This window comes from Melopsittacus undulatus, unplaced genomic scaffold, assembly GCF_012275295.1.
Source record: "Melopsittacus undulatus isolate bMelUnd1 unplaced genomic scaffold, bMelUnd1.mat.Z mat_scaffold_614_arrow_ctg1, whole genome shotgun sequence".
Taxonomy (NCBI): domain Eukaryota; kingdom Metazoa; phylum Chordata; class Aves; order Psittaciformes; family Psittaculidae; genus Melopsittacus; species Melopsittacus undulatus.
Genome location: NW_022994462.1, coordinates 5510 through 27655, shown reverse-complemented (window position 1 = coordinate 27655; position 22146 = coordinate 5510). Strand labels below are relative to the sequence as shown.

The following is a 22146-nucleotide window of genomic DNA, read 5'->3' as shown; positions in this document are numbered from 1 at the left end:
CTGCTAGGACCTCATACACAAAGCAGCATGCTTGGCTCTCTATCGCCTACCAGGGTTTGGTCAGAAGGGAGAACACCACCAGTACACTCTCTAAATGGTCTATTTGCTCTACACTGCCCAAGGAAGGCAGACTGCAGCAGGAACACAAAACAAGAACAGAAATGTTCTAGCAAGATGCTTGGGCAGGGAACCTGAGAGCATCCCTGTCATAGACAGCTCCAGACAAACAATGAGAACATGACAGCACAAATGGGTCATGAGAACTGCACAACATCAAACAGAATAACCATAAAAAAACCACCTTATATCATTCATAAGCCCTTTCCAGAAGCAAGCACTGTCACCCCATTAATGCCAGCAAAATAGCTTGTGACAAACATCATTACTCCATAAAAATCAAAGGCATTGAAGTCCAGCCCAAAATGTTCCCAAAATTAAACAAGCACTTGTAATTTACTAGGTTTTGCATCACTCAATAGGTCAGGACAATTGCAAACATTCCCAGCTGTCAAACTACACAGCTCATGATGTCACTATCACATCAAATGTGTCACACAGGAACTACCTAGAGCCAAAGGCAGGACTGAACAATGGGAAGAGCAGAGACCTTGCAGAGAGAGGTCCTACACACAGGCCACAAGGCACAGAAACTAATGAAGCTTCTAAGTGACTGGTGCTGTCTGCAGGATCAACACCATGCCTCAAAAGCCAAGCACACAGAGCAGAATGGGACAAGGATCAGATGCCTTGCTGACCAATGGGCTGCATTCATCAAGCTTCATGAAATGCTCTTTTTATTCCAAATAACAAGAACAGTCATAACTGGTTTGGGGTTTAGGAAAGAGAAAAGAAAAAACCAAACCCAACTAACACATAAAATTAATCTGGGGTTTAGTTCATGCTTTTGTTTAACAGCCAATGGTAAATATTTAAAACTGATTTAGCAGAACAGTGACAACTCTTGGTAAAGCAGCAAGTCTCAGTGCATAGAAGGATTAACCTGATGGATTACAGACAGCATGTAACAGCATTAACATGTTTCATAACCATATACAAGGCTAGGGGTTTTCATGCACACAACTCCACAGACGTGATCCAGGAGTCAGGATGCCCAACTTGGAGAACACTGACAATTCCCACAAATAACCAAGGAGTCCATTGCTTAAATACTACAGCAAATGAAGCCTTTGAAAAAGGACAGGTCAGACAACTGGCACCCAAATCTCTTGTGCTCATGGCCTTTTGTGCACCAACCCTCCCCTCAACTTCACAACCACCATCATTCAGAATACTGCCTTCAACAAACAGACCATTTTACATGTGCCTACTTTTCTGGCAACCACAACCCAGGCCACATACAATAATCCAATTATAACAACTTCAGTATGAACTCATGCATGGGATTCCCAATCCTGTCTTCTGATTCAACATTATACTCCCTAGCTAAAGGCACCATTGGCTTATAGAGCCGCCAGTGTTTCTGGCCTTCCAGCTGAAGGTTAAACACCTGCACAAGACCATCAACCCCAATGCATAAGGAGGCATTGCTGCCCCTCACACATCCAACTGATGAGGAATTCTGAGTCACCTGACTTGGAAAGCCTGTGGAACCATGCCAGAAATAAGGGATGGAGATTGCTTTTCTGACAACAGAAGGAACAGATTCTATCTCCCCTGCTCTCAGCACCTCCACAGCACAGCAGGATTCCTTTCACATTACTTTATAGATGTCTACAATGCAGAAATCTACATCTGAACTACTTATTTAGGCTCCAATTAGAGAGCAACAGAGAGAAGAGTTGTGAAATGTCATCTGTTTCATCCTAAGGTAGGCATTTGCAAATCACTGTTTCTCTCCAGTCCCTTAAACAAGGCCCAGACAACTGACTCCAACCTAATGCCTACCACACAGATACTCAAAATCTCAGGTCAGAGAGGTCTTATCACCATTCACTGACAAGCAAAGCATCAGAAACCTGCTGTGAGCATCTAGGGTTGATGACATACACCAGCACATGCAGACTGTGGGGCTGGAGGCTGAACAGCAAGCATAAGGAGAACAAAACTGTAGCTGTATTTAAGGGAAACTCCAATAACAAAGAGCAAAAGAAGAAATGTAAGGGTCTGGGGCTTTTTGGTTGGTTTAAGTGGGACAGGACAAATTCTTGTTTTCCAATGAAGTAACTCTTAGAATGCTTCTTTTATAAGCGGATTTAAAATGCATTTGGATCACACAACTTCTTCATACCAGCAAGTTCTTAAGAACAGTAGGACAGCAAATAGGAACCAACACAACCTGTCTGCTTTCAGTACCCACCTGAAGAAAGGACACATGAACACATTCTATCAGTTAACAAACCAGTCACTACCACAGCCTTCTAGAACCTTATACACAAAGCAGCATGCTGGGCTCTCTATCACCTACCAGGATTTGGTGGATGTGAGAACACCACCAGTACACTCTCTAAATGGTCTATTTGTTCTACACTGCCCAAGGAAGGCAGACTGCAGCAGGAACACAAAACAAGAACAGAAATGTTCTAGCAAGATGCTTGGGCAGGGAACCTGAGAGCATCCCTGTCAGAGACAGCTCCAGACAAACAATGAGAACATGACAGCACAAATGGGTCATGAGAACTGCACAACATCAAACACAATAACCATAAAAACCACCTTATATCATTCATAAGCCCTTTCCAGAAGCAAGCGCTGTCACCCCATTAATGCCAGCAAAACCGCTTGTGACAAGCATCATTACTCCATAAACATCAAAGGCATTGAAGTCCAGCCCAAAATGTTCCCAAAATTAAACAAGCACTTGTAATTTACTAGGTTTTGCATCACTCAATAGGTCAGGACAACTGCAAACATTCCCACCTGTCAAACTACACAGCTCATGATGTCAGTATCACATCAAATGTGTCATACAGGAACTACCTACAGCCAAAGGCAGGACTGAACAATGGGAAGAGCAGAGACCTTGCAGAGAGAGGTCCTACACACAAGCCACAAGGCACAGAAACTAAAGAAGCTTCTAAATGACTGCTGCTGTCTGCAGGATCAAGACCATGCTCGAAAGCCAAGCACATAGAGCAGAATGGGACAAGTATCAGATGCCTTGCCTGACCAATGGGCTGCATTCATTAATCACTCATGAAATGCTCTTTTCATTCCAAATAACAAGAACAGTCATAACTGGTTTGGGGTTTAGGAAAGAGAAAAGAAGAAAACCAAACCAAACTAACACATAAAACTAATCTGGGGTTTATTAATGCTTTTGTTTAACAGCCAAGAGTAAATACTTAAAACTGATTCACCAGAACAGTGACAACTCTTGGTAAAGCAGTAAGTGTCAGTGCATAGAAGGATCAGCCTGATGGATTACAGACAGCATGTAAAAGCATTAACATGTTTCATAACCATATACAAGGCTAGGGGTTTTCATGCACACAACTCCACAACGTGATCCAGGAGTCAGGATGCCCAACTTGGAGAACACTGACAATTCCCACAAATAACCAAGGAGTCCATTGCTTAAATACTACAGCAAATGAAGCCTTTGATAAAGGATAGGTCAGACAACTGGCACCCAAATCTCTTGTGCTCATGGCCTTTTGTGCACCAACCCTCCCCTCAACTTCACAACCACCATCATTCAGAATACTGCCTTCAACAAACAGACCATTCTACATGTGCCTACTTTTCTGGCAACCACAACCCAGGCCACATACAATAATCCAATTATAATAACTTCAGTATGAACTCATGCATGGGATTCCCAATCCTGTCTTCTGATTCAACATTATACTCCCTAGCTAAAGGCACCATTGGTTTATAGAGCCACCAGTGTTTCTGGCCTTCCAGCTGAAGGTTAAACACCTGCACAAGACCATCAACCCCAATGCATAAGGAGGCATTGCTGCCCCTCACACATCCAACTGATGAGGAATTCTGAGTCACCTGACTTGGAAAGCCTGTGGAACCATGCCAGAAATAAGGGATGGAGATTGCTTTTCTGACAACAGAAGAAACAGATTCTATCTCCCCTGCTCTCAGCACCTCCACAGCACAGCAGGATTCCTTTCACATCACTTTTTAGATGTCTACAATGCAGAAATCTACATTCAAACTACTTCTTTAGGCTCCAATTAGAGAGCAACAGAGAGAAGAGTTGTGAAATGTCATCTGTTTCATCCTAAGGTAGGCATTTGCAAATCACTGTTTCTCTCCAGTCCCTTAAACAAGTGCCAGACAACTGACTCCAACCTAATGCCTACCACACAGATACTCAAAATCTCAAGTAAGAGAGGTCTTATCACCATTCACTGACAAGCAAAGCATCAGAAACCTGCTGTGAGCATCTAGGGTTGATGACATACACCAGCACATGCAGACTGTGGGGCTGGCTGCTGAACCACAAGCATAAGGAGAACAAAACTGTAGCTGTATTTAAGGGAAACTCAAATAACAAAGAGCAGAAGAAGAAATGTAAGGGTCTGGGGCTTTTGGGTTGGTTTAAGTGGGACAGGACAAATTGTTTTGCAATGAAGAGCCTCTTAGAAAGCTTCTTTTATAAGCTGATTAAAATGCATTTGGATCACATAACTTTTTCATACCAGCAAGTTCTTAAGAACAGTAGGACATCAAATAGGAACCAACACAACCTGTCTGCTTTCACTGCCCACCTGAAGAAAGGACACATGTTTAGGAAAGGAAAAAGCTACTAGATGCTCAGGGGTCTGAATGACGTGAAATTGAAGGAAAGATGCTAGAAAGCTTCTGCAGGGGAAGAAAACTAATTGTCTTATCATCTAATGGAAATACCAGGTCTGGAAAGCTCAGTTCACAAGTTATTACCATTAGATGTACTATTTTCAGTAAAGTTATACATGGATGGTTTTGTAGCAAAGAAAGGCCACGTTCCCCACTCAGCAAGTGCCTACATGGAGCTTGACATGAACTGAAGATGGAAAAAGCCATGGGGGAAGAAGCAAAAGTAACACTTACAGTGCAAGCTAGATAAGAAACTGGTATGGGCCAAGACACAACAGTGAACTGCTAGCAACTTCTAAAGGCTCGGTTCCGCATACACTTAGTTTAACCAACTGTATACTAGTTGCTCAGTGCTACCTTGCATATGGATCCCCTAATATAACAAGCTATTGAATATGTAACCCATCTTAACTACAGCAATCAAATATGTATCCAATCTTAACACGAGCTAATCAAATATGTATGCAACCTTAACACAGCAAATATGTATCAATCTAAACATAATGTATCCAATCTTAACACAAGTAAGTATTCTCTTAATAAAGTTATTGCATATATATCCAATTATAAGACCCCAAACTATTGTAAAGACATGCAGACAACAGTATAAAACAGACAAATGCTTTGTAATAAATGGCTTTTCTCTCATCACATTGATCTCCGAGTACATTTCTCTGCAGCAAATATAAAAGAAAAATTCCTGTATGTATTTGCAGAAACTTCTTTTAAGTCTTCAGTGGGAAAACGACATCTGGGAGAAGCAAAAACCAGCAAACATCCACTGCCGCTAGCAAAAGCCGATCCGGAATCCGACAGCCACCGCTGCGCAGCCCTGCCGCAACATCGAGCTGGAAAGTCCTGGGACCCCTAAAGAATCATAAAACATTGGATCCTACCAGAGACCGAAGCAGAACTGCAGCTCGTCCTGAAGCGTCCCCAGCTCCTCCTTCCGAGAGAGCGGATGATGTTGCTGTTCCTGCTGCTGCTGCTGAAGAGCTGAGCCGATCCAAGCCGCGGAGCTCCGAACCCGGTACCTATTGATGCGAGGACTGCTCTCGAATGACTCCCGACCGCACTTCCCAGGAGCATTTGTGTGGGGGCTCATTTACGAGCAGCCAATGGGAGCTCACGCTCCCAGAGCCCCCTCCCCTATAAGAGGGGTCCGGGAGCCGAAACCTGCCTGTCTATTACAGACCCCCCAAGGCACGGAGCCTGCGGCCACTCTGCTGGAGCTCTGCGGGAACGCTGGGATTCGGAGCTGCTGCATCTTCTGCTTGTAGGTTTGTTGCCGTGAGAGCCCAATGTTCCACCTGGTAGTTGGTTCTTGTGCTGCTTTTGTGCTCTTTGAGCCGTTATTTATATGTACATTGCAGTACAGACTTAGTCTCCTACTAAGGCTTCCTCTGGCTCCTGGTGCTTGGAAGCAGCCTGCTTCGCTAAACTGTTTCTTATGCTCAGAGAAATAAGCCTCAGTAGCTCCGGGTGCTGCTTATTGTAGCTTATTGTAGCTGTGATTTGCCCTAGCAGTCTGCAAGGGATGGGTTTTCAAGCTACTCTGAAAAGCATCTCAGAGGTAGCAAAAGGGGGGGAGAAGAACTCCAGAGGCAGGAAAAGAGCAACAAGAGGACAAAGGACTGAAGAAAGATGCATGAGAAGAGCAGAACAAGGGCTGAGAAAGGACAAAGGGACAGCAGTGTAGAAGGAGTCAAGTGCAGAAGAAGGAGAGTAGAAGAAAGGCCAAGGGAGGAGAAAGGGGCAGAAGAACTGCAACAGGAGGAGTAGGACAGAGCAAGGAGGAGAAAGGCCACAAGCAGTAACTCCGTCAGCTACATAAGAATGCAGCACAGAGGAATAGCAAAGACAAATGCAACCACAGGGAAGTGCAAAGCAATGGGATGTAAGTGTCCAAGGAACCAGCACAGCTCCAAAGCCTTCCCATTTGTGATACTCTGTTGATTTCATTTGCACCTTACCCACTGCACATGTCATTCCTAGATAAGGATGGCTGGATTGTCCCACAGCTGGTTTCTGGGCAAGCTCCAAGATAAACAGGCAGCTGTGTTAATGGGGAAATCTGCTCTGTGTCTGAATCACACACCAGGCATCAATGAGATCACATCTGGAGTAGCCTGCTTACATCTGTGTAGGTCTGGGAGGTTCGTTGGGGTTTTTCCTCCTCTCCATTTTTATACACTAGTAAGATTTACTACACACAGATTTTCCTTACTTTCCCTTCTGCCCCTTATGGACTTGCCTTTCCCACTGTTTCCCTGCTGCCCTTTCCATCTTTGTATCATTCAGAAGACAAATCAAGAAGCTTCATTTCAGGGCCCAGACAAAAATCAAAACAGACGGGAAGCTTTTAATTAGGGAGGGAAGAGCTTTGTGTTTACCTGATAATTAAGTTCATGTGTAGGATTGGGCTACAGATTAATCAGGAGTTGGTCTGAAGCTCAGTGCTAGGGGACAAGGATTCAGAACCCTGTTTTCCATAGGACAGAACAATCAATCCCTTAGGGTGTGACCTGTATCAGCACCAAGGAAACTAAACCCAACCCAACCACCCCACAGGCCACCTGAATTCATCTGAAAAGGACAGTTTCTTCCTCTTGCTATCCAGTAGGTGATTGTTCTTATCCCTATGGAGACAGTAACAGTGGCTTTTCCAATGTCTATTTACATTGGTACACATCAGGAGTAGCACACTCCATTGAAACAAGAAACAGCCCATGCTTTAGAGCACAGTAGGTGAAGCAAGCTCTGCTTTTTAGGAGCTTTGTCTATAATACATCCCTTACAGGGTTTTGCTTCTTTCTTTTAAAGACCCCACAACAATTCTGTCCCCGCAGCCACCATTTGCATCCCATTACACACTCACCTTTGGTTCAGTGCAGATTTCCTGAAGAACCACCTGAATGAGATGAGTAGTACAACATGGTTACAGTCACAGACACAATGAAGTGCAAGCTGAAGTCTCATTTCAGATTTCAAGGTATGTATCATAGAATCAGAGACTGCTTTGGGGTGGAAGGGACCTTAGAGCTCCTCCAGTCCCACCCCTGCCACAGTGTCTCACCACCACTTTTAATGTCAGAAGCGTTAAACATGCAGCACTAAGTCATCTCTGTAACTTCTGGGTGTGAAGCTATAGCTGGAGACCTGAGTGAGTCTCACGCTTCAGCCTGTAGAAAAGCAAATACTCTGTTGTTTAGATCTGGCTTTTAATCCAGACCTGGCAGTGTTTTCCCATCTGTTGAACGTAGCAGTCTCTTGTAAACCAGCCAACCTGTCTTGGTAACTGTTCATCTACTTTTATCTTTCCCTCTAAATTGGAAAGGGAACTATTCCCACTCTTCTGAGAGAATAAGCATCTCAGCTATACCAGGTTTAGATTGATTCAGTTCTTAAACATAGGCACCAAGTAGCATCTTTGACATCCCAGAGCATCCGAGACACCTGTAGCAGGGCTGGCAGATAGAAAACAGGATGCCTGAGTGATTGTGCTCTTACTTCTGCAGAGGCAGCTGGAGGTGAGAAAGATACCATAAAGCATCTTCAGTAGCACTGGGCACCAGCACTGGGGTGTCTGCATCGGTCTCCTGACAACTGGCAGACTTGGGAAGAACAGGATTAGGCCAGCAGCATCCCTCCTGAGGAGCTCTGCGCTTTGATGGCAGTTCACCCCAATGAATGCAAACCTTCCCTCCTCTAGGAAAAGAGGAGTCTGAAGAGCTTGCTTCCATTTGCTTTCATTGCTACACACAGGGGTCTCTGAGCATCTGTACTCCTTCATTTATGTGAACAGCCTCCTGCACTGCTCCAGCCCCAGCTGCCAAAACATTTTCTGCCTCCTCCAGCTGCAAACATTACTTTGGTCATTTATTAGTTCATTAGAATTGTCAGCTCATTGCTGTCACCTCTTGATTGTGGCTGTGAAAGACCTTTAGCCTTCAACTTCTCCATCCTTGCACTGTGATGCAGGCTCACACTCCAGAGATGTCAGTTATGAACCACTGTTTTATTCCCTATTCTTCATTATGGTCCCAGTCAAAAGAAAATTGAGGCTTTCTGATGCTCTCCAACAGAAATGAATGCCAAGCTGTCAACACTTACATTTAAACGCAGGTTTGGCGAAGCACAGACAGATGCTCTTTTGGGAACAACCGCACAGGGACAAGGCTGCGGATGCTCTCACAAACCCTTCACAGAGCCAGACTGTGTGATCTTTAGGGTACCAAACCAGAAGAATGAGAAGGTTTCCCTCCTATGAGATCAACACAAAGCAGCCATGCCAATGACTGCGCCACATTCGCAACCATCTGAACACAAACCTTGATGTTGTCCTCATCCCTCCCATGGAACCCCCCCCTCTGCTCCCCCATTCACTCCCTCCCTCGCCTCCACTCACGCCCCAATCCCCTCACATCCCTCCCATGTCCTCTCCCCTCTCCCCCCCCTGCCCTCATGCCCATCCCAGGCACAGCTACAGGTTGGGCAGAGAAGAGATTCAGAGCAGCCCTGCAGAGAAGGACTTGGAGGTGTTGGTCAATGAGAAACTGAACATGAGCCGGCTGCAGTGTGTGCTCACAGCCCAGAAAGCAACTGTATCCTGGGCTGCAGGAAGCGTGACCACCAGTTGAAGGAGGTGATCCTGCCCCTCTGCTGTGCTCTCGTGAGACCTCACTTGGAGCATTGTGTGCAGTTCTGGTGTCCTCAACATAAAAAGGACATGGAACTGTTAGAACAAGTCCAGAGGAGGCCATGAGGATTATCAGGGGCTGGAGCACCTCCTGTATGAAGACAGGCTGAGAAAGTTGGGGCTGTTCAGCCTGGAGAAGAGAAGGCTGCATGGAGACCTCATAGCAGCTTCCAGTATCTGAAGGGGTGGGCTATAAGGATGGTGGGCAGGGACTCTTCATTAGGGACTGTAGTGATAGGACAAGGGGTAACAGGTTCAAGCTTAAACAGCACAGGTTTAGACTGGATATAAGGAAGAAATTCTTTACTGTGAGGGTGCTGAGGCACTGGAATGGGTTGCCCAGGGAAGTTGTGAATGCTCCATCCCTGGTGGTGTCCCTGGCCATGGCAGGGGGGTTGGAACTCGATTATCTTAAGGTACTTTCCAACCCTAACTATTCTATGGTTCTGTATTTACTGCATGAAGCACTTGCAGCAATACACTGACAAACACAGCTTTCAACACAACATGTTCCAATTGAAAATCCATTTTATTTTTATGTTTCTAGCTTAAACATCAGAAAGCAAAGCTGCACAAATAATGATATTCGGAAGAGCTGAAATAAACAAGGCTATGGAAGGGCTTCACCTCTGAGGCATGCTCCTTGCCAGGAAGCCAATACAAGAATATACAGGGGAAAAAAGTTGGCAGTGACTCCTATTTTGCTTTCATTTCCCTATATACATTTAAGAAAGGTTAGTCACCAGCTCAATTGATACTAAAGCTATTTTTAGTTTGGCTCTTTTTGTCAAGTCAGACCGTGTGCTCTCCTCAGGTTTAAACATCTTCACGTATACTCGCACATAAAGTACTAGAGTCTTAGACACAAAGCCCTATAAACTGAGGTTCACTGTTTCTACACTTAACTTGCCACTGCTCAGACTGTGAATCATTGCAATCATGGCGGAATGTTTGCTCAGTTCCTCCTTCTGCAGTTTCACAAGTGCTTCCTTTTCTTCCAAGCGTCCTTCCAACTGGGATTTCTGAACTTCCAGAGAAGATGCCTGCGGGAACAAACACAACGTTATCCTTTGCTCTGCCATCCACTGCTAAGCACACACAATGCGGTGGGAGCCGAGCGCCTGCTGGTGGTCAGTTTGAGCAAGGGAATTATAAAGTAGTTTTAAACTTACAAGCTCCTTCTGGAAATCTCTCAGCTCTATGTTTGGTGCATGTGAAGGATTACAGAGACAGCCACAAAATGATACCACAGGAAACCACCAATTCCCATATCATTGTCCCATTTCAGCACCGCAAGTGTTCACCGTGAAGCCATCCACATGTCATTTCAAGCCCCACACCAGCAAACATTTACCAAGAACAAGGGAAATATCTGCTACATGCAGACTGCCTGCAGAGATCAGCCTTTGCTGCCAGGGAATGGAAATATGGCAAATGTGTTTGCCAGACCGCATGCTTTGCATTCACCGATCGGTTTGCATGACAATGAATCTCTGCCTTGTGAGTTTACAGGGAGCCTCACCTACAGGCAAGGGCATAGAGGCTGCAGTGAAGTTTGAGGGATTTCGTGTTGCTTGTTTTAAATGCTCTTTTGTTAACTTGGTAGAGCCAAACCCGTCTCTGTTTTGACAAAAGGACACAGTTTTTCTTACAGACAAAATTAGGTATTACAATTTCAAAGATCAAAAACCATCAGATGCATTTTGCTGTGTACGTATGTAGCCTATGTACCTTAATGCAGAAAGTCAGCTAATCCACATTTTACAGGAGTCAAAACCGCTTAGGAGGAATGCGGTACCTTCTGTTAACACTGTTCTACAGGTTGGTTTTGGGTTTCTTTCCTTGCCTCCAAACATATCCCGCAGCCACACACTGTGCCTCATACAGCCTCCTCAGAACCTGACCCTGCCTTCTTTGCTCTTAAATTCAAGCTCATCTATTCAAAAGGTATAAAATTAAAGCTGAGAGAATTTCTTCCTGTCTCCTATATAGGCTGCTCTTTCTTTAGCTACTTTACCACCAAAATACAGGTTTACCAACTCTGTCAGTTAAACAGACATCTAGAATTCTGGTCTCCAGAATGCAGGTGCAAGTAATGCCTTACCTTGATACTCAGTTCTTTCCGTGCTTGCTCCGTTTTACTTAATTCCTTTCTAAGAATATCTATAGTTTGCTCCGTATCTTTTTGTTCTTTCTGCTGTGCTTTCAGTTTGTCTTCCAGAACTTTTATTTCCTGTTGCAAAGCTGAAGAAAAGGAACACGTTAAAAGATGGGCTGCCCAACTTAGAAAAGACACACTGCATTGCCTGGGGAACAAGGGTCTGGGGGGGGTTGTTTCTCCTATTTAGATGCAAGGTAGCTGCTAATCATTGTATTACCGGATAGCGCCACCTCCTGCTAAGCTGCAGTAACTGCGTCCGGTCATATTTGCAAAGAGTTAAATCAAGATCTTGGAGAATTTGCAGTCCCTACAGAAAACAGTTTCAATGGACATGCTGTAAAGAGATCCCGAAGGGGAATATGACGCTGTGCAGGCATTCAGTGAATTCCATGTAGCCTAGGAAATCAAGCTGATGTGTCCTTTCTCAAACAGAGAAATCTGTATTCATTTCATTCAACTGTTAAATTACCTATTCCTGGCCTAAGAGTTACAAGTTACTTAGTAAGATATAGCTGCTTACCCAGGGCCCATAACAACAACATCCAGTTAATCTCATTAGTTCTCTAGGCTCAGGGACGTTTAGGTAAGTTACTTACTCGCTATTTTGCCATCTCTATCCCATAGCTGTTGCTGTAATTCTTTCCTCTGATCTTCGGTTTCCCTCAACTGGGCACCAATCCTAAAATTGCAGAGAAAGGAATTGTAACGATTAAAAGGAGATCTGCTGCCATTTCTCCATCCTCAGAAGCCAGAATGATTTTTGTATCGTTTCCAGTTCCTGTCAGGAGCTTCAAATCAGACCTATGAATCTGCAGAGTGTGAGCACAGACAGATTTTATTCCCTCTCCCCCCATAAAACAGTCATTTCCTTTCTCTGATCAGGCAGACACAGTAAAACCACTGAAAAAGTTACAGTCTGGAGCTTAAGTGCCAGAAACTGTTGCTTTTGATTGCAGCCACAAAGCACCCAAAATACAATGACAGAACTGAAATTGTCATTCAAACCAAGTCAAAATACACTGCACACTGGTGATGAAGGATGCTGGGTTTTCACCTCTCGGTATGCTCCTGAGTCAACAATACCATTAATAAAGCCCGTTTCATGCAAGCACATCTATGAATAAAGATTTTCCAATACCATACTCCAGACTGTCACACAATATTAGGCAACCCCAATGATTTCATAAGATATCCCCAAAATCCATAGAGAGCTGCTTCAGTCTTCATTAGATAGGATAACACTTAGTTTCCACAATAATTTAATATACAGGTACTGTCATGTATCAGCATTACAGCTGTTACCTGTGAAGCTAACCTACCTTTTCCATTACAAGTTAGCCTAATTTCCAAGGCATACCCTATCTGCCGCTTCCTTTGCCTAAATGGCATCTTCTGTCCCTCTTGTTTACTTGTTCATCCACTTCCCATCTATCACTTCCTAAGCTGCAGCCTGTAGCAAGAGAGGTACAGAGCTCATTTCCATGGACTACATTTTATTCATGACAGCTCAAGAGTATCTCTGTAACAACTGCTCCCCCAGCCTGCCTTTAAAAAGGGGCAGCTGGCACCAGAATATCTTCCCAATGACACTGAGCTGCACAATTGCACCGCTGAAATTAAGTGTCCAAGTTTATTCAGTAGCAAACTTAGGCATCGGTATGAAAATGTTTCCAATTGACAAAGGTCCCTTGCAGATCAAGCAGCTCAGTGTGCCCGTCTCTCACCATACCGAGTGTGCCTACCTGGAGGTCTGGCAGACGGACAGGCCTCCCCTGAGCAACAAACACTTCTGATTACACGTTCTATTAAACCAGCAAACCCCAGTTACAAGGGGTGAAAATAAATGATCCTCAGGGTCAGAAACAGGGGATGGAGGAGGAGACAAGTCACTCATAGGGCCCGTTACACGCTCAGCTGATGCACATGCAAGCACACTGACACAAACAAACCCACCCCACACCGCTATAAAGAGCACAGCACTGGTCCACAAACACTGCTCAACACTGAAACGTCTCCTCTGTCCGACGCCTCCCCCAGTCGGTGACGGCGAGACGGAGACAGCCGAGGCCGGGCCCCGAGCACAGACCCGCAGCCCCCATACCCCAGGCGGCAGCACGGCCACCGCCATGTTCCCGGCCGCTCCGCTCCCCTCACCTCCAGGCTGCGCTGCAGCAGCGCCGCGTTGGCAGCCGTCGGGGCAGCCCGATACTGCCTGGCTGCCCGGAGCAGGGACTTCATGCAGCCGGAGGCATCCATGGCGCCGCAGCCCCGCTCCAAGCAGCGCTAACGGAGAACACAACTCGGATCTCCCGCTGCCGCCGCCATCTTGATGGCACCGCCCACGGAACGGGAGGGGCCCCGGTCCCGCGGGGCAGGACGGGAGGGGACCGCGGCCGCCATCTTGCTTCGGGGGGCGGAGCCGCACGGGGCACGTGGGCGGGGCTTGAGGAGGGTGGGAGGATCCTCACGGGTCCGGTACCGGTAACCAAACCGATGGGCTCGGACCGACGGGTGTGTAAAATGTCGGTGCTGCTGCAATCCAGCTCCGTTCGTCCGCGTTAGAAGCACTTCAGACTGGTTGATGGCGTTGGTTAGTTCTTTGTGGCATGGATTTAACCTGGTGTCCTGGGGTCAGCAGTAGCAATCGTTGTTTCTCCTTCTCGGGTGGTCAACCTGTGAAGGAGACATTCTTCTATCCTCCCAGCGCCCCCTCCAGACGGTCTACAGCATCATTTGAGAGTTCTGAAGTTTCTGAATGGCCTTTTAATAGTGTTGAGACTTGTATGCTGATTGTGATGGGCTCACCATAGTAGCACGCATACAGAGTGGGTTCTGCCCACAATCATTTCATCTGGTTTCAAGAGTTAAGCGGAAGCAGGTTTGGGCCCTTATTGGGGTTAAATGACGACATAGGAGGACCAAGGGATTTTCCCAGAGGCTTCTGGTTTTATTGGTGTTTATTCCAAACTACAGGATAACACCAGGATTCCCCAACACTTAGCTGAAATGCTGACTACTTGTCCAACAATGGGGTAACATGAATCACACACAAAATAACAGAGGTGAGAGGGTTGTAAGCATAATATGCTGCTGATGGAATAATTGGTGTGTATGCATTTTTATCCACACGTACCACTTCTGCTTTATGCACAGTTCCTTATTGCATGTATAGTGCCGCTTCCTGATGGATTGTTCACTTTGGCAGCTGACATCTTGGACAGTTTGCTAACTAAAAAGCCAAAGTACATGTACATGCACACACATACCCTTCCCCAACATGTGTCTCTTACTAACTCTTGTATTGCTGAACAAAACTAGGTTGTATTAGACCTGCTGGAGAATGCCTGCACCGATGGTCTGCAAAAGGAGGAGATGAACTCGAGAAGTGTGGATCCACAGTGGAGAGTGCCCAGCCCGCAGCTCTCCCCAGCTGATCCCTTGCAAGCTTCCAGAAGTTCCGGCTTGCAGGTCCATCAAGGAAAGACTGTGATGTAGTCGCTCTCATGGATCTCTGTAAAGCAGTGAAATGGAAGAGGTTGTGATGGCAAATGGGACCTTGGGATGAGGGTAACCAGGGATCCCCTCTAAGCTGGGAATAAATGGTTTCCAGGGAATGTGAGAAGGAAGGGTGTTGAACTTCTCTGTCCATGAAAGCTGGTCTCAGAGGACACTTTGCAGCTATTCACTGCAAACCTCTCAATGGAATCATCTTAGAACCCTGGAATCACAGAATAGTCAGGGTTGGAAAGGACCTTAAGATCATCATGTTCCAACCCCCTGCCATGGGCAGGGACACCTCACACTAAACCATAGCACCCAAGGCTCTGTCCAACGTGGCCTTGAACACTGCCAGGGATGGAGCATTCACAACTTCCATGGACAACCCATTCCAGTGCCTCAGCACCTTCACATTAAACAACTTCTTCCTTATATCCAATCTAAACCTCCCCTATTTAAGTTTGAACCCAGTGCCCCTTGTCCTGTCACTGCAGTCCCTAACGAAGAGTCCCTCCCCAGCATCCTTATAAGCCCCCTTCAGATACCGGAAGGCTTAAATAAACCCCCCCCCCAAACCAACCAAACCCAAAAAACCAACAACAAATAAGGCAGAACTACATTTCTCACCATCATAAACTCCATCCTTTCCTGACTTGAACCTCTGGCTTCTGTGTGAGGCCTCTAGTTTCTTCACTGGGTAGCGAAGGTTTATTACTAGGCCTTGATTTGGCTTTTCATAATTGTATATGAGATCCTTTAATGTTCTGAAGATCTTCTCTGGCGAACCTTTAGAAGTCTGCACAGGGAAAATAAAGCAAGTAATGAGCAGCATTATCTGTGGTCATCCCTTCAGGAGCCTCAGCATCACACAGAATTACAGATAGGTCTCTCTAAATCAAAAAGATCACTGCAATATTCCGAATCCGTATAAGATGCTGGGTGCAATGGCAGCGTTTTCAAATAGCAAAAGCTAAATAGGAACAGGAGCAAGAAACAAAAGTGATAGACTTTTCTTTAATGCTATCAAAAGGAAATGGTCAAATCAGAAGGCAACTGGTCAACAAGTAACAGATCCACTTCAGTTGTAAGGGAATTCTACTTCTAAACTCATATGTAATAATGAGCATAATATTAAAAAGTCAGGAATTGGGTAGAGAAGAAAACAAACTTGGAAGACTTGCCAGGGTAATGTGTTCATGTATACTGATTCTTTAAATCAAGTAAAATTCCATTTAGTGCAATCTTTACAGACAACAGAAGAGTTACTCACCTGTATTGTAAAATACCCTTGCTGTGACCTGAAGATACGGTAAGTGTAGACGCACTTCTCAAATCTGTGAAAAAGCATTGTTGTATACATTATGCTTTTTATCAACAGTTAGACCGCTGCAACTTGCTTAGTCTGCTACAGCTTATCCTGGCAGCCAGCTTTTGGTTTTGCTTGTATCTGAAAGAAAACTGCAATACCATAAAGACATAAGAGCTATAACAGAGATGTAATCAGCTACAAAACCAAAAGCAAGGTGCTCTTCTTTCCCTGAAGTCATACCCTAGGGGAAAATAGGCTGGCTTCCAACTAAGTACCACATCCACAAGAGAAGTGGTCACCTCTCAAAAGACAGCTGAGAACAAGGACAAGATACTGATGTGGGATATAACACAAGACTGCAATGCTGTATGGAAACAAGCACACTGGTGTGGAGTGATGCTCTGGCAGACTGTGACTATCTTCTGTCATACTGAAAGAAGTTGAGAAGGATGGGGGGGAGAGATGAAGGAAGAAAGAAAACCATATTACTTCAAGTAATGGTAACAAATGATTCTGTAGGGGACTTGCAGTTTACCTTTCACATAAGATCTGCTGGCATTTCTCTGAGGAAGAGAATAGGTGAGGAGGGTGCTGTGGAATGCACACGAGTGAAGCTGCAGAATGTTTTTCATGTAACCTGCTTTCCTTGTGGGAGCCCTCAGGTAATTGTGGCACTATAAGTTCAAACTGGTATTTCGCTCATGCTGCCCCACACAGTAACCCCTTCAGCTGTCTGATCCTTCATGTATTCCAGATGTGATCACATGCCAGGCTCCTTCAACCTAGAATATGTTTGATTTGACTACAGTATAACTGCAGATGTATATGATACTGGTCATACACTAAAGAGCATGCATGATATTAGGAACTTAACAGTGGGCTGAGTCTCTCACCTCTGCTGCTGAAATAGATACTGTGGTGGAAGGAAGGGACACCACATTGTTAACCAAGCTGATACTGGAAATGTCTGCAAACAGCAGGTAGTATTAAAGACATGAGAAGTTTGCAGTAAAATTGAATGAGACAGAAAAGCAAAACCAAAGGGAGCCTAGAGTTTACAAAATGAGAGAATATTTCATATCTTGAAATATAAAGTTACTCTTACCAGAGGCTTTGAGGAACTTACAAACTAAATCTAACCCAGGCCTTTATATAAGAGCAATTTTATTCCACAGCTATCCCATCCTTTCATCTACCTTCTTACCTTCCATTGTGTGATACCTCCCTAGACTTCATTTTACAGGTTTATCACAAGAAGGCTGTTGAATTCTTGAAGAGATGATAGCAGAAAACGGCCTTCAGTCACCAGCATCCAGAACATGACTGCACAAGTCCTACTTGTAGGAAAATTACTCTTCCTTTGCATTTCCCTGGGTTTTACTTATTAATAACATGCAGGTGTTGGAAGACTCAGGCTACTGATGGCTGTGGATATGTTTTGTTACCAGAAATAAAAAGCTTTATCAAATGTGTCAGTGGCAGCTATTCAGAAAGTGAACTGGAGATCATGCCCATGATCAAAAAAGGCAGTAAAGTTGCAAAGAAATATACATCACAAATAAGGGGGGGGGAAAGTATCTGAAACCAAGTTCTTTTTACTCATGGCACCAGGCTTAAGCTGTATGTCAGCTTGCATCTGCCCACAATATACTCTGTAGATGTGCCCTCTGTTGTAACTCATCGCACACACCTAAGTAGCCTTCACTTCCTCATCTGTCCCTACTGCATGAGACCTCAACAGCCATCTTCCCATGGCAGGGACTAATACTGTAAATTTTCCTCTGTGCCAGGATTCCCATTTGTCCCTTTTGGCAGGGGATGTGTGTCCTTTCCCTCCAATGCTCCTTGCCCTCTCTGCACCCCCTACGTTGTCTGCTTCTACACCATATTGAAAGCCCGTTCCCACAGCGCCCTCCCAAAGGCTCTGTTTGACCCCAGCTTGTCATTTCTCCTTATTCTGTCATTTCATGGACCTCATTTCTTCTGCCCACCAACCCCACAGTATTCCATTTCCCTCTCTCACATTTTCCCTTCTCCTTAGATTGGTTTCAAAAGAAATGTGTTTCTGATTCTTGAGAAAACATTTTCTCATCTTCTTGAATTAATTAGATGTGATGGTATCAATTTTTCATGTCATACTCAAACAAACCCTCACAAAGAGTGTAAAACCTCATAGGATCAGACAACAAAACCACTCAGTCTGATTTATAAACATGTAACACATTAGGAACAGATCAATTATGTATCAATAGTGTAAAAAAAGCTTCTTGAAAGGGAAATCAAAGTGCTATTCCCTGTGGGAAAAGGGAATAACAACATTTGAATTGTACTGATTAAAGTTAGGGACTAGAAGTAGGTATGTATTTTCTATGCCCATCTTGTTCATGGACCTGTCATATGAGTTTGAACAGGGCATTATAGCTTTCTGTCTCAGCTTGTGCTCTTACATCAGATAAAATTCCCTTGAAGCATATACTCTCCTAATACAAGATAGGAACTATTAATGTTAGAGAAAGTGAACACTTGTCTTTGGATCTATCTGAAAAGTCATGAAAAAAACAGTATTTTAGAGTACTTACAAAACACAGAGACACAAGACTCCCTCTATGCTTTCACTCTCTCGTACTAAGTAGCTGCCATTCTTTCCCTTCTTGCTCAGCAGTTCTTCACAGGTTCTTTTTGTTAGCTTTCCATGAAAAAATGGGAACTCCATGGTGAAAGGAAAACAAGGTCTCTTGCCTTCCAAAGCAATTCCAGACAAAGTCAGAAGCCTGGCATTAAAAGAAGCCTTACTCTAAAAGCAGCTGGTTGCAGGCAACCAACATTTGAGGTGTGAAGTACATACATGAGTTCATCTGTATCATTATCACTGACCAGTTACTGGCCTGAGCTTACAGGTCACGAATGCACCGAAGGCAGGAAATGGGAAATGGTTTGTGTGCACTGGTCACAGTCTGCACGAGAAGGGAAGAGTCTTTTGTCACATATCAGCAGATGTTTGAGTTGTGTATCCCATTTCTAACCTATGCAATAGTGAAGTTGACACAGAAGTATACTTTTAAGAAGTAGATTTATATTTTTAAGTTAGCTTTTAGGTTTAAAGTGGCTCAAAGGCAGCAAGGACAGGATACAGCCACGTGTACAACTGCTGCTCCCTGATGGAGGAAATGCTGCCCAGCTCCATGGAATGTGTTTTCCCAGGTATGTTGTGATTTCCCTGATGGAAGCCATGGACCAGGGGAGGAGTGCACACACCTGGAGAAGCAGGAGGCAAGGAGCAGGCTGAGCAGTGTTTGTGAGGGAAAGCAAATGGAAAGAGGGCACAAAGATGTGGGGAAAGCAGTGGTTCAGAGGGCACGAATGGCAGCAGAGAGAGAATCCTCAGATTACTTGGCAGTAATGCAGATAGGAAACAACTTCAAATTCCTCTTTCAGGAAGGTAATGACTACATGTTCTTCACAATTATCCCTAAAGATCTCATTAGGCAGCTGCTGAAACAGGACAGTAATTTCAGTAGATCTTGCTGATCTGAAACAAGAAGGTACCTAAAGGAAAAGAGCAGCAACATTCTGCCCACTGACTGCTCAGTAGAGTGCTTCTCTGATGGCAAAAAATCCTAGAGAGGGAGAAAGTGCTTGAGCAGAAATGGGGTTAGGGGCTCCTTTCTGCAGCAGTCACCATCCATAGCCCTGACCCCCTTCCTCCTCAGGCAACACCAGGTTTGGTTTTGCCAGGCCTTTTCCTTTTCCTGCCAATGGCAGCTGCAGTGTTGGCACCAGTCCTTAAGTCAGCAGGTTTCTGTTTCATCAATGCTCTTCAGCAACTTGGAACTAGCTCTGGGAAAGATATGGTGAGGTTTGAGATGATACAGAGACCCAGGCAAAGGGCATCAAACATGGGGAAGCAGGGTGAAAACATGCCAGTGGCAAGCAAAGCATGAAGAGAGGATTCTGTCTGGAGCAGCAGGAGCAACAACTGGGAGGACTGGAAGAAACAGAACAAGGAGCAAGACAATGGATGGAGAAACAAGAAAGGGGCTGTAAATATGGTCTGGTCAGTAAACCACAAACATGATTCGGTGGCCAGGCACAGGAACTCCACACTGTGGCTTGTGTGCATACATATATTTACATATATATGCTTTGCTCTGGCACTATGGGATAGTTCAGGGCGAAAGCACAAGGCTCTGGCAAAGACAAAGCAGGACTTGCAGACTGCAGCCTGGCATACCTGTTGATGGACGCTGTGTAAATACATGGAAGGCTGTGGGAAATATCCCTTTCAACCACCACAAAGCTGTGCCATGAGCTTCACCATGACTTGTACCACTCAGCATCAAATCTTTACACCATGTATGTTGGGTTCACATAACAGTGTATCTCTGTGGGCCAGTTTTAGCTGTTAACTCTGAGCAAGCATTTCCTAACAGGTATTTCTGGCTTAACAAATGTAGCAAGTATTTTTGGCTTTCAGGAACCTGCATACCCAGGCTGCCCCTCAGCTGAGCCTGAGCAGCGGTCAGAAATAGGAGGTGGTGGTATTAACTGCAATGAAATCTGTGTATATTTCAGTTTATAGGCCAGGCAGATGGAGAGAGGCAGCAACACTGGGTTTCCTCGTCACTGTTCACTGATAGAGACTTGGAGACTGCCTGATGTTAAGGGAGGCTCTTGTTTGAATAGAACTGGCAGGGTTGTTACCTACATGACAGCTAGGAGCAGAGTCTTTCTCACTGAATTATCCCATGCAGGGATACTGCATGGCATAATAACTTCTGTGCATCTGGAATGGAGATGGGGTTTCTGGTCAGTGCAAAAGAGCCCTTTCCTGGAAGCTGCTGTAAACCTGCCTGGTGGAAACCACAGTTGGTGAGCCTGGTCTTGTTTTTCACCCACAGCTTGTTCTGGTGTTGGCTGTGTTTGTAGCAGTGACAGAGTTTGAACCCACTCAGATTCGTGCTGTGGACAGTTTGTGACAATAGGGGCTTTTCACTGCAGAGGCAGAAAAAGACCAGGAACTGCTCCAAGTTCCCACCTTCTGATAAGAGGCCTGGGAAGGTAGAATGGCAGTGATGCCCCAAGGCAGTGGGGCTTGAGACACTGAGCCAGTCACACCAGGCTGAGCCCCTGGGAATTATCACTCAAATCCTAGCTACGCTAATTCAAACTGCTGCTGTTGTGAATCTGATCTTAAAATCATTTTACTCTGCTCCAAAATAGGATTAGGTTGGTTTTTTTCTCCTCATCCACTGCAGAAAGTCACAGCTCCTAGGATAGCCTCCTGCCTCAAATTGAATGGAACCTTTTGATTAGAAGAGCAGGTTAGTTACTCTTCCTTACACAGAATAAGACCTGCAATGGTTTGGCAGCAGTGCCAAGCCCTGGTTGACAGTGTATCTGATTTGCTTTCTGCCATACTGCTACCTTCACCCAGTTTCAGTTCTGCCTTCTGTTAAAAGACTTAGTGGGGCCTTTACATTGCAACACCTCATCTTAGCATGCACATCTGGAGCTCTGGTTCTACAACCTGTCCTTGCTGCAGCTGTAGCACAGCAAAGCTCTTGAGCTTGCCTTTTGGAGGAAGAGCTGGGTTGCTTGACAGTACTGAGGGTTAAATGTTCAGTGAATAACTGGGGAGGGTGTGGGATATCAGGATTCAATAGAAAGCTGTCATCGAAAACAGCTAAAAGCAAAGCCAGTGTGCAT

At 45.0% G+C, this 22146-nt stretch overlaps 1 protein-coding gene and 1 long non-coding RNA gene across 2 annotated transcripts; both read right to left on the bottom strand.

Annotated features, from left to right (window-relative positions):
• Positions 1-10218: 10218 nt before the first annotated feature.
• LOC117438797 (uncharacterized) lies at positions 10219-13985 on the bottom strand. The gene is made up of 4 exons (XR_004551030.1): positions 13788-13985; positions 12230-12312; positions 11577-11716; positions 10219-10515 (listed from the first exon to the last, which is right to left on the bottom strand). It is a non-coding gene; the product is annotated as an uncharacterized lncRNA (long non-coding RNA).
• A 1121-nt stretch (positions 13986-15106) lies between these two features.
• On the bottom strand, positions 15107-19168 carry SH2D1B (SH2 domain containing 1B). The gene is made up of 4 exons (XM_013130685.3): positions 19020-19168; positions 16402-16465; positions 15759-15927; positions 15107-15144 (listed from the first exon to the last, which is right to left on the bottom strand). Exons 1-4 carry the CDS (start codon positions 19151-19153, stop codon positions 15107-15109), a joined length of 405 nt encoding a protein of 134 aa, XP_012986139.2. The 5' UTR covers positions 19154-19168.
• Between the last annotated feature and the right edge of the window lie 2978 nt (positions 19169-22146).

Excerpts from the sequence above, each read along its gene's own strand:
- SH2D1B (XM_013130685.3), bottom strand. The coding sequence starts at position 19,153 with ATGGAGTTCCCATTTTTTCATGGAAAGCTAACAAAAAGAACCTGTGAA. Across the intron at positions 16,466-19,019 it reads GTCTTGTGTCTCTGTGTTTT|ATTTGAGAAGTGCGTCTACA; the intron begins GTAAGTACTCTA and ends GCTTTTTCACAG. Across the intron at positions 15,145-15,758 it reads AAAGGATGGAGTTTATGATG|AGATCCATGAGAGCGACTAC; the intron begins GTGAGAAATGTA and ends ACTGCTTTACAG.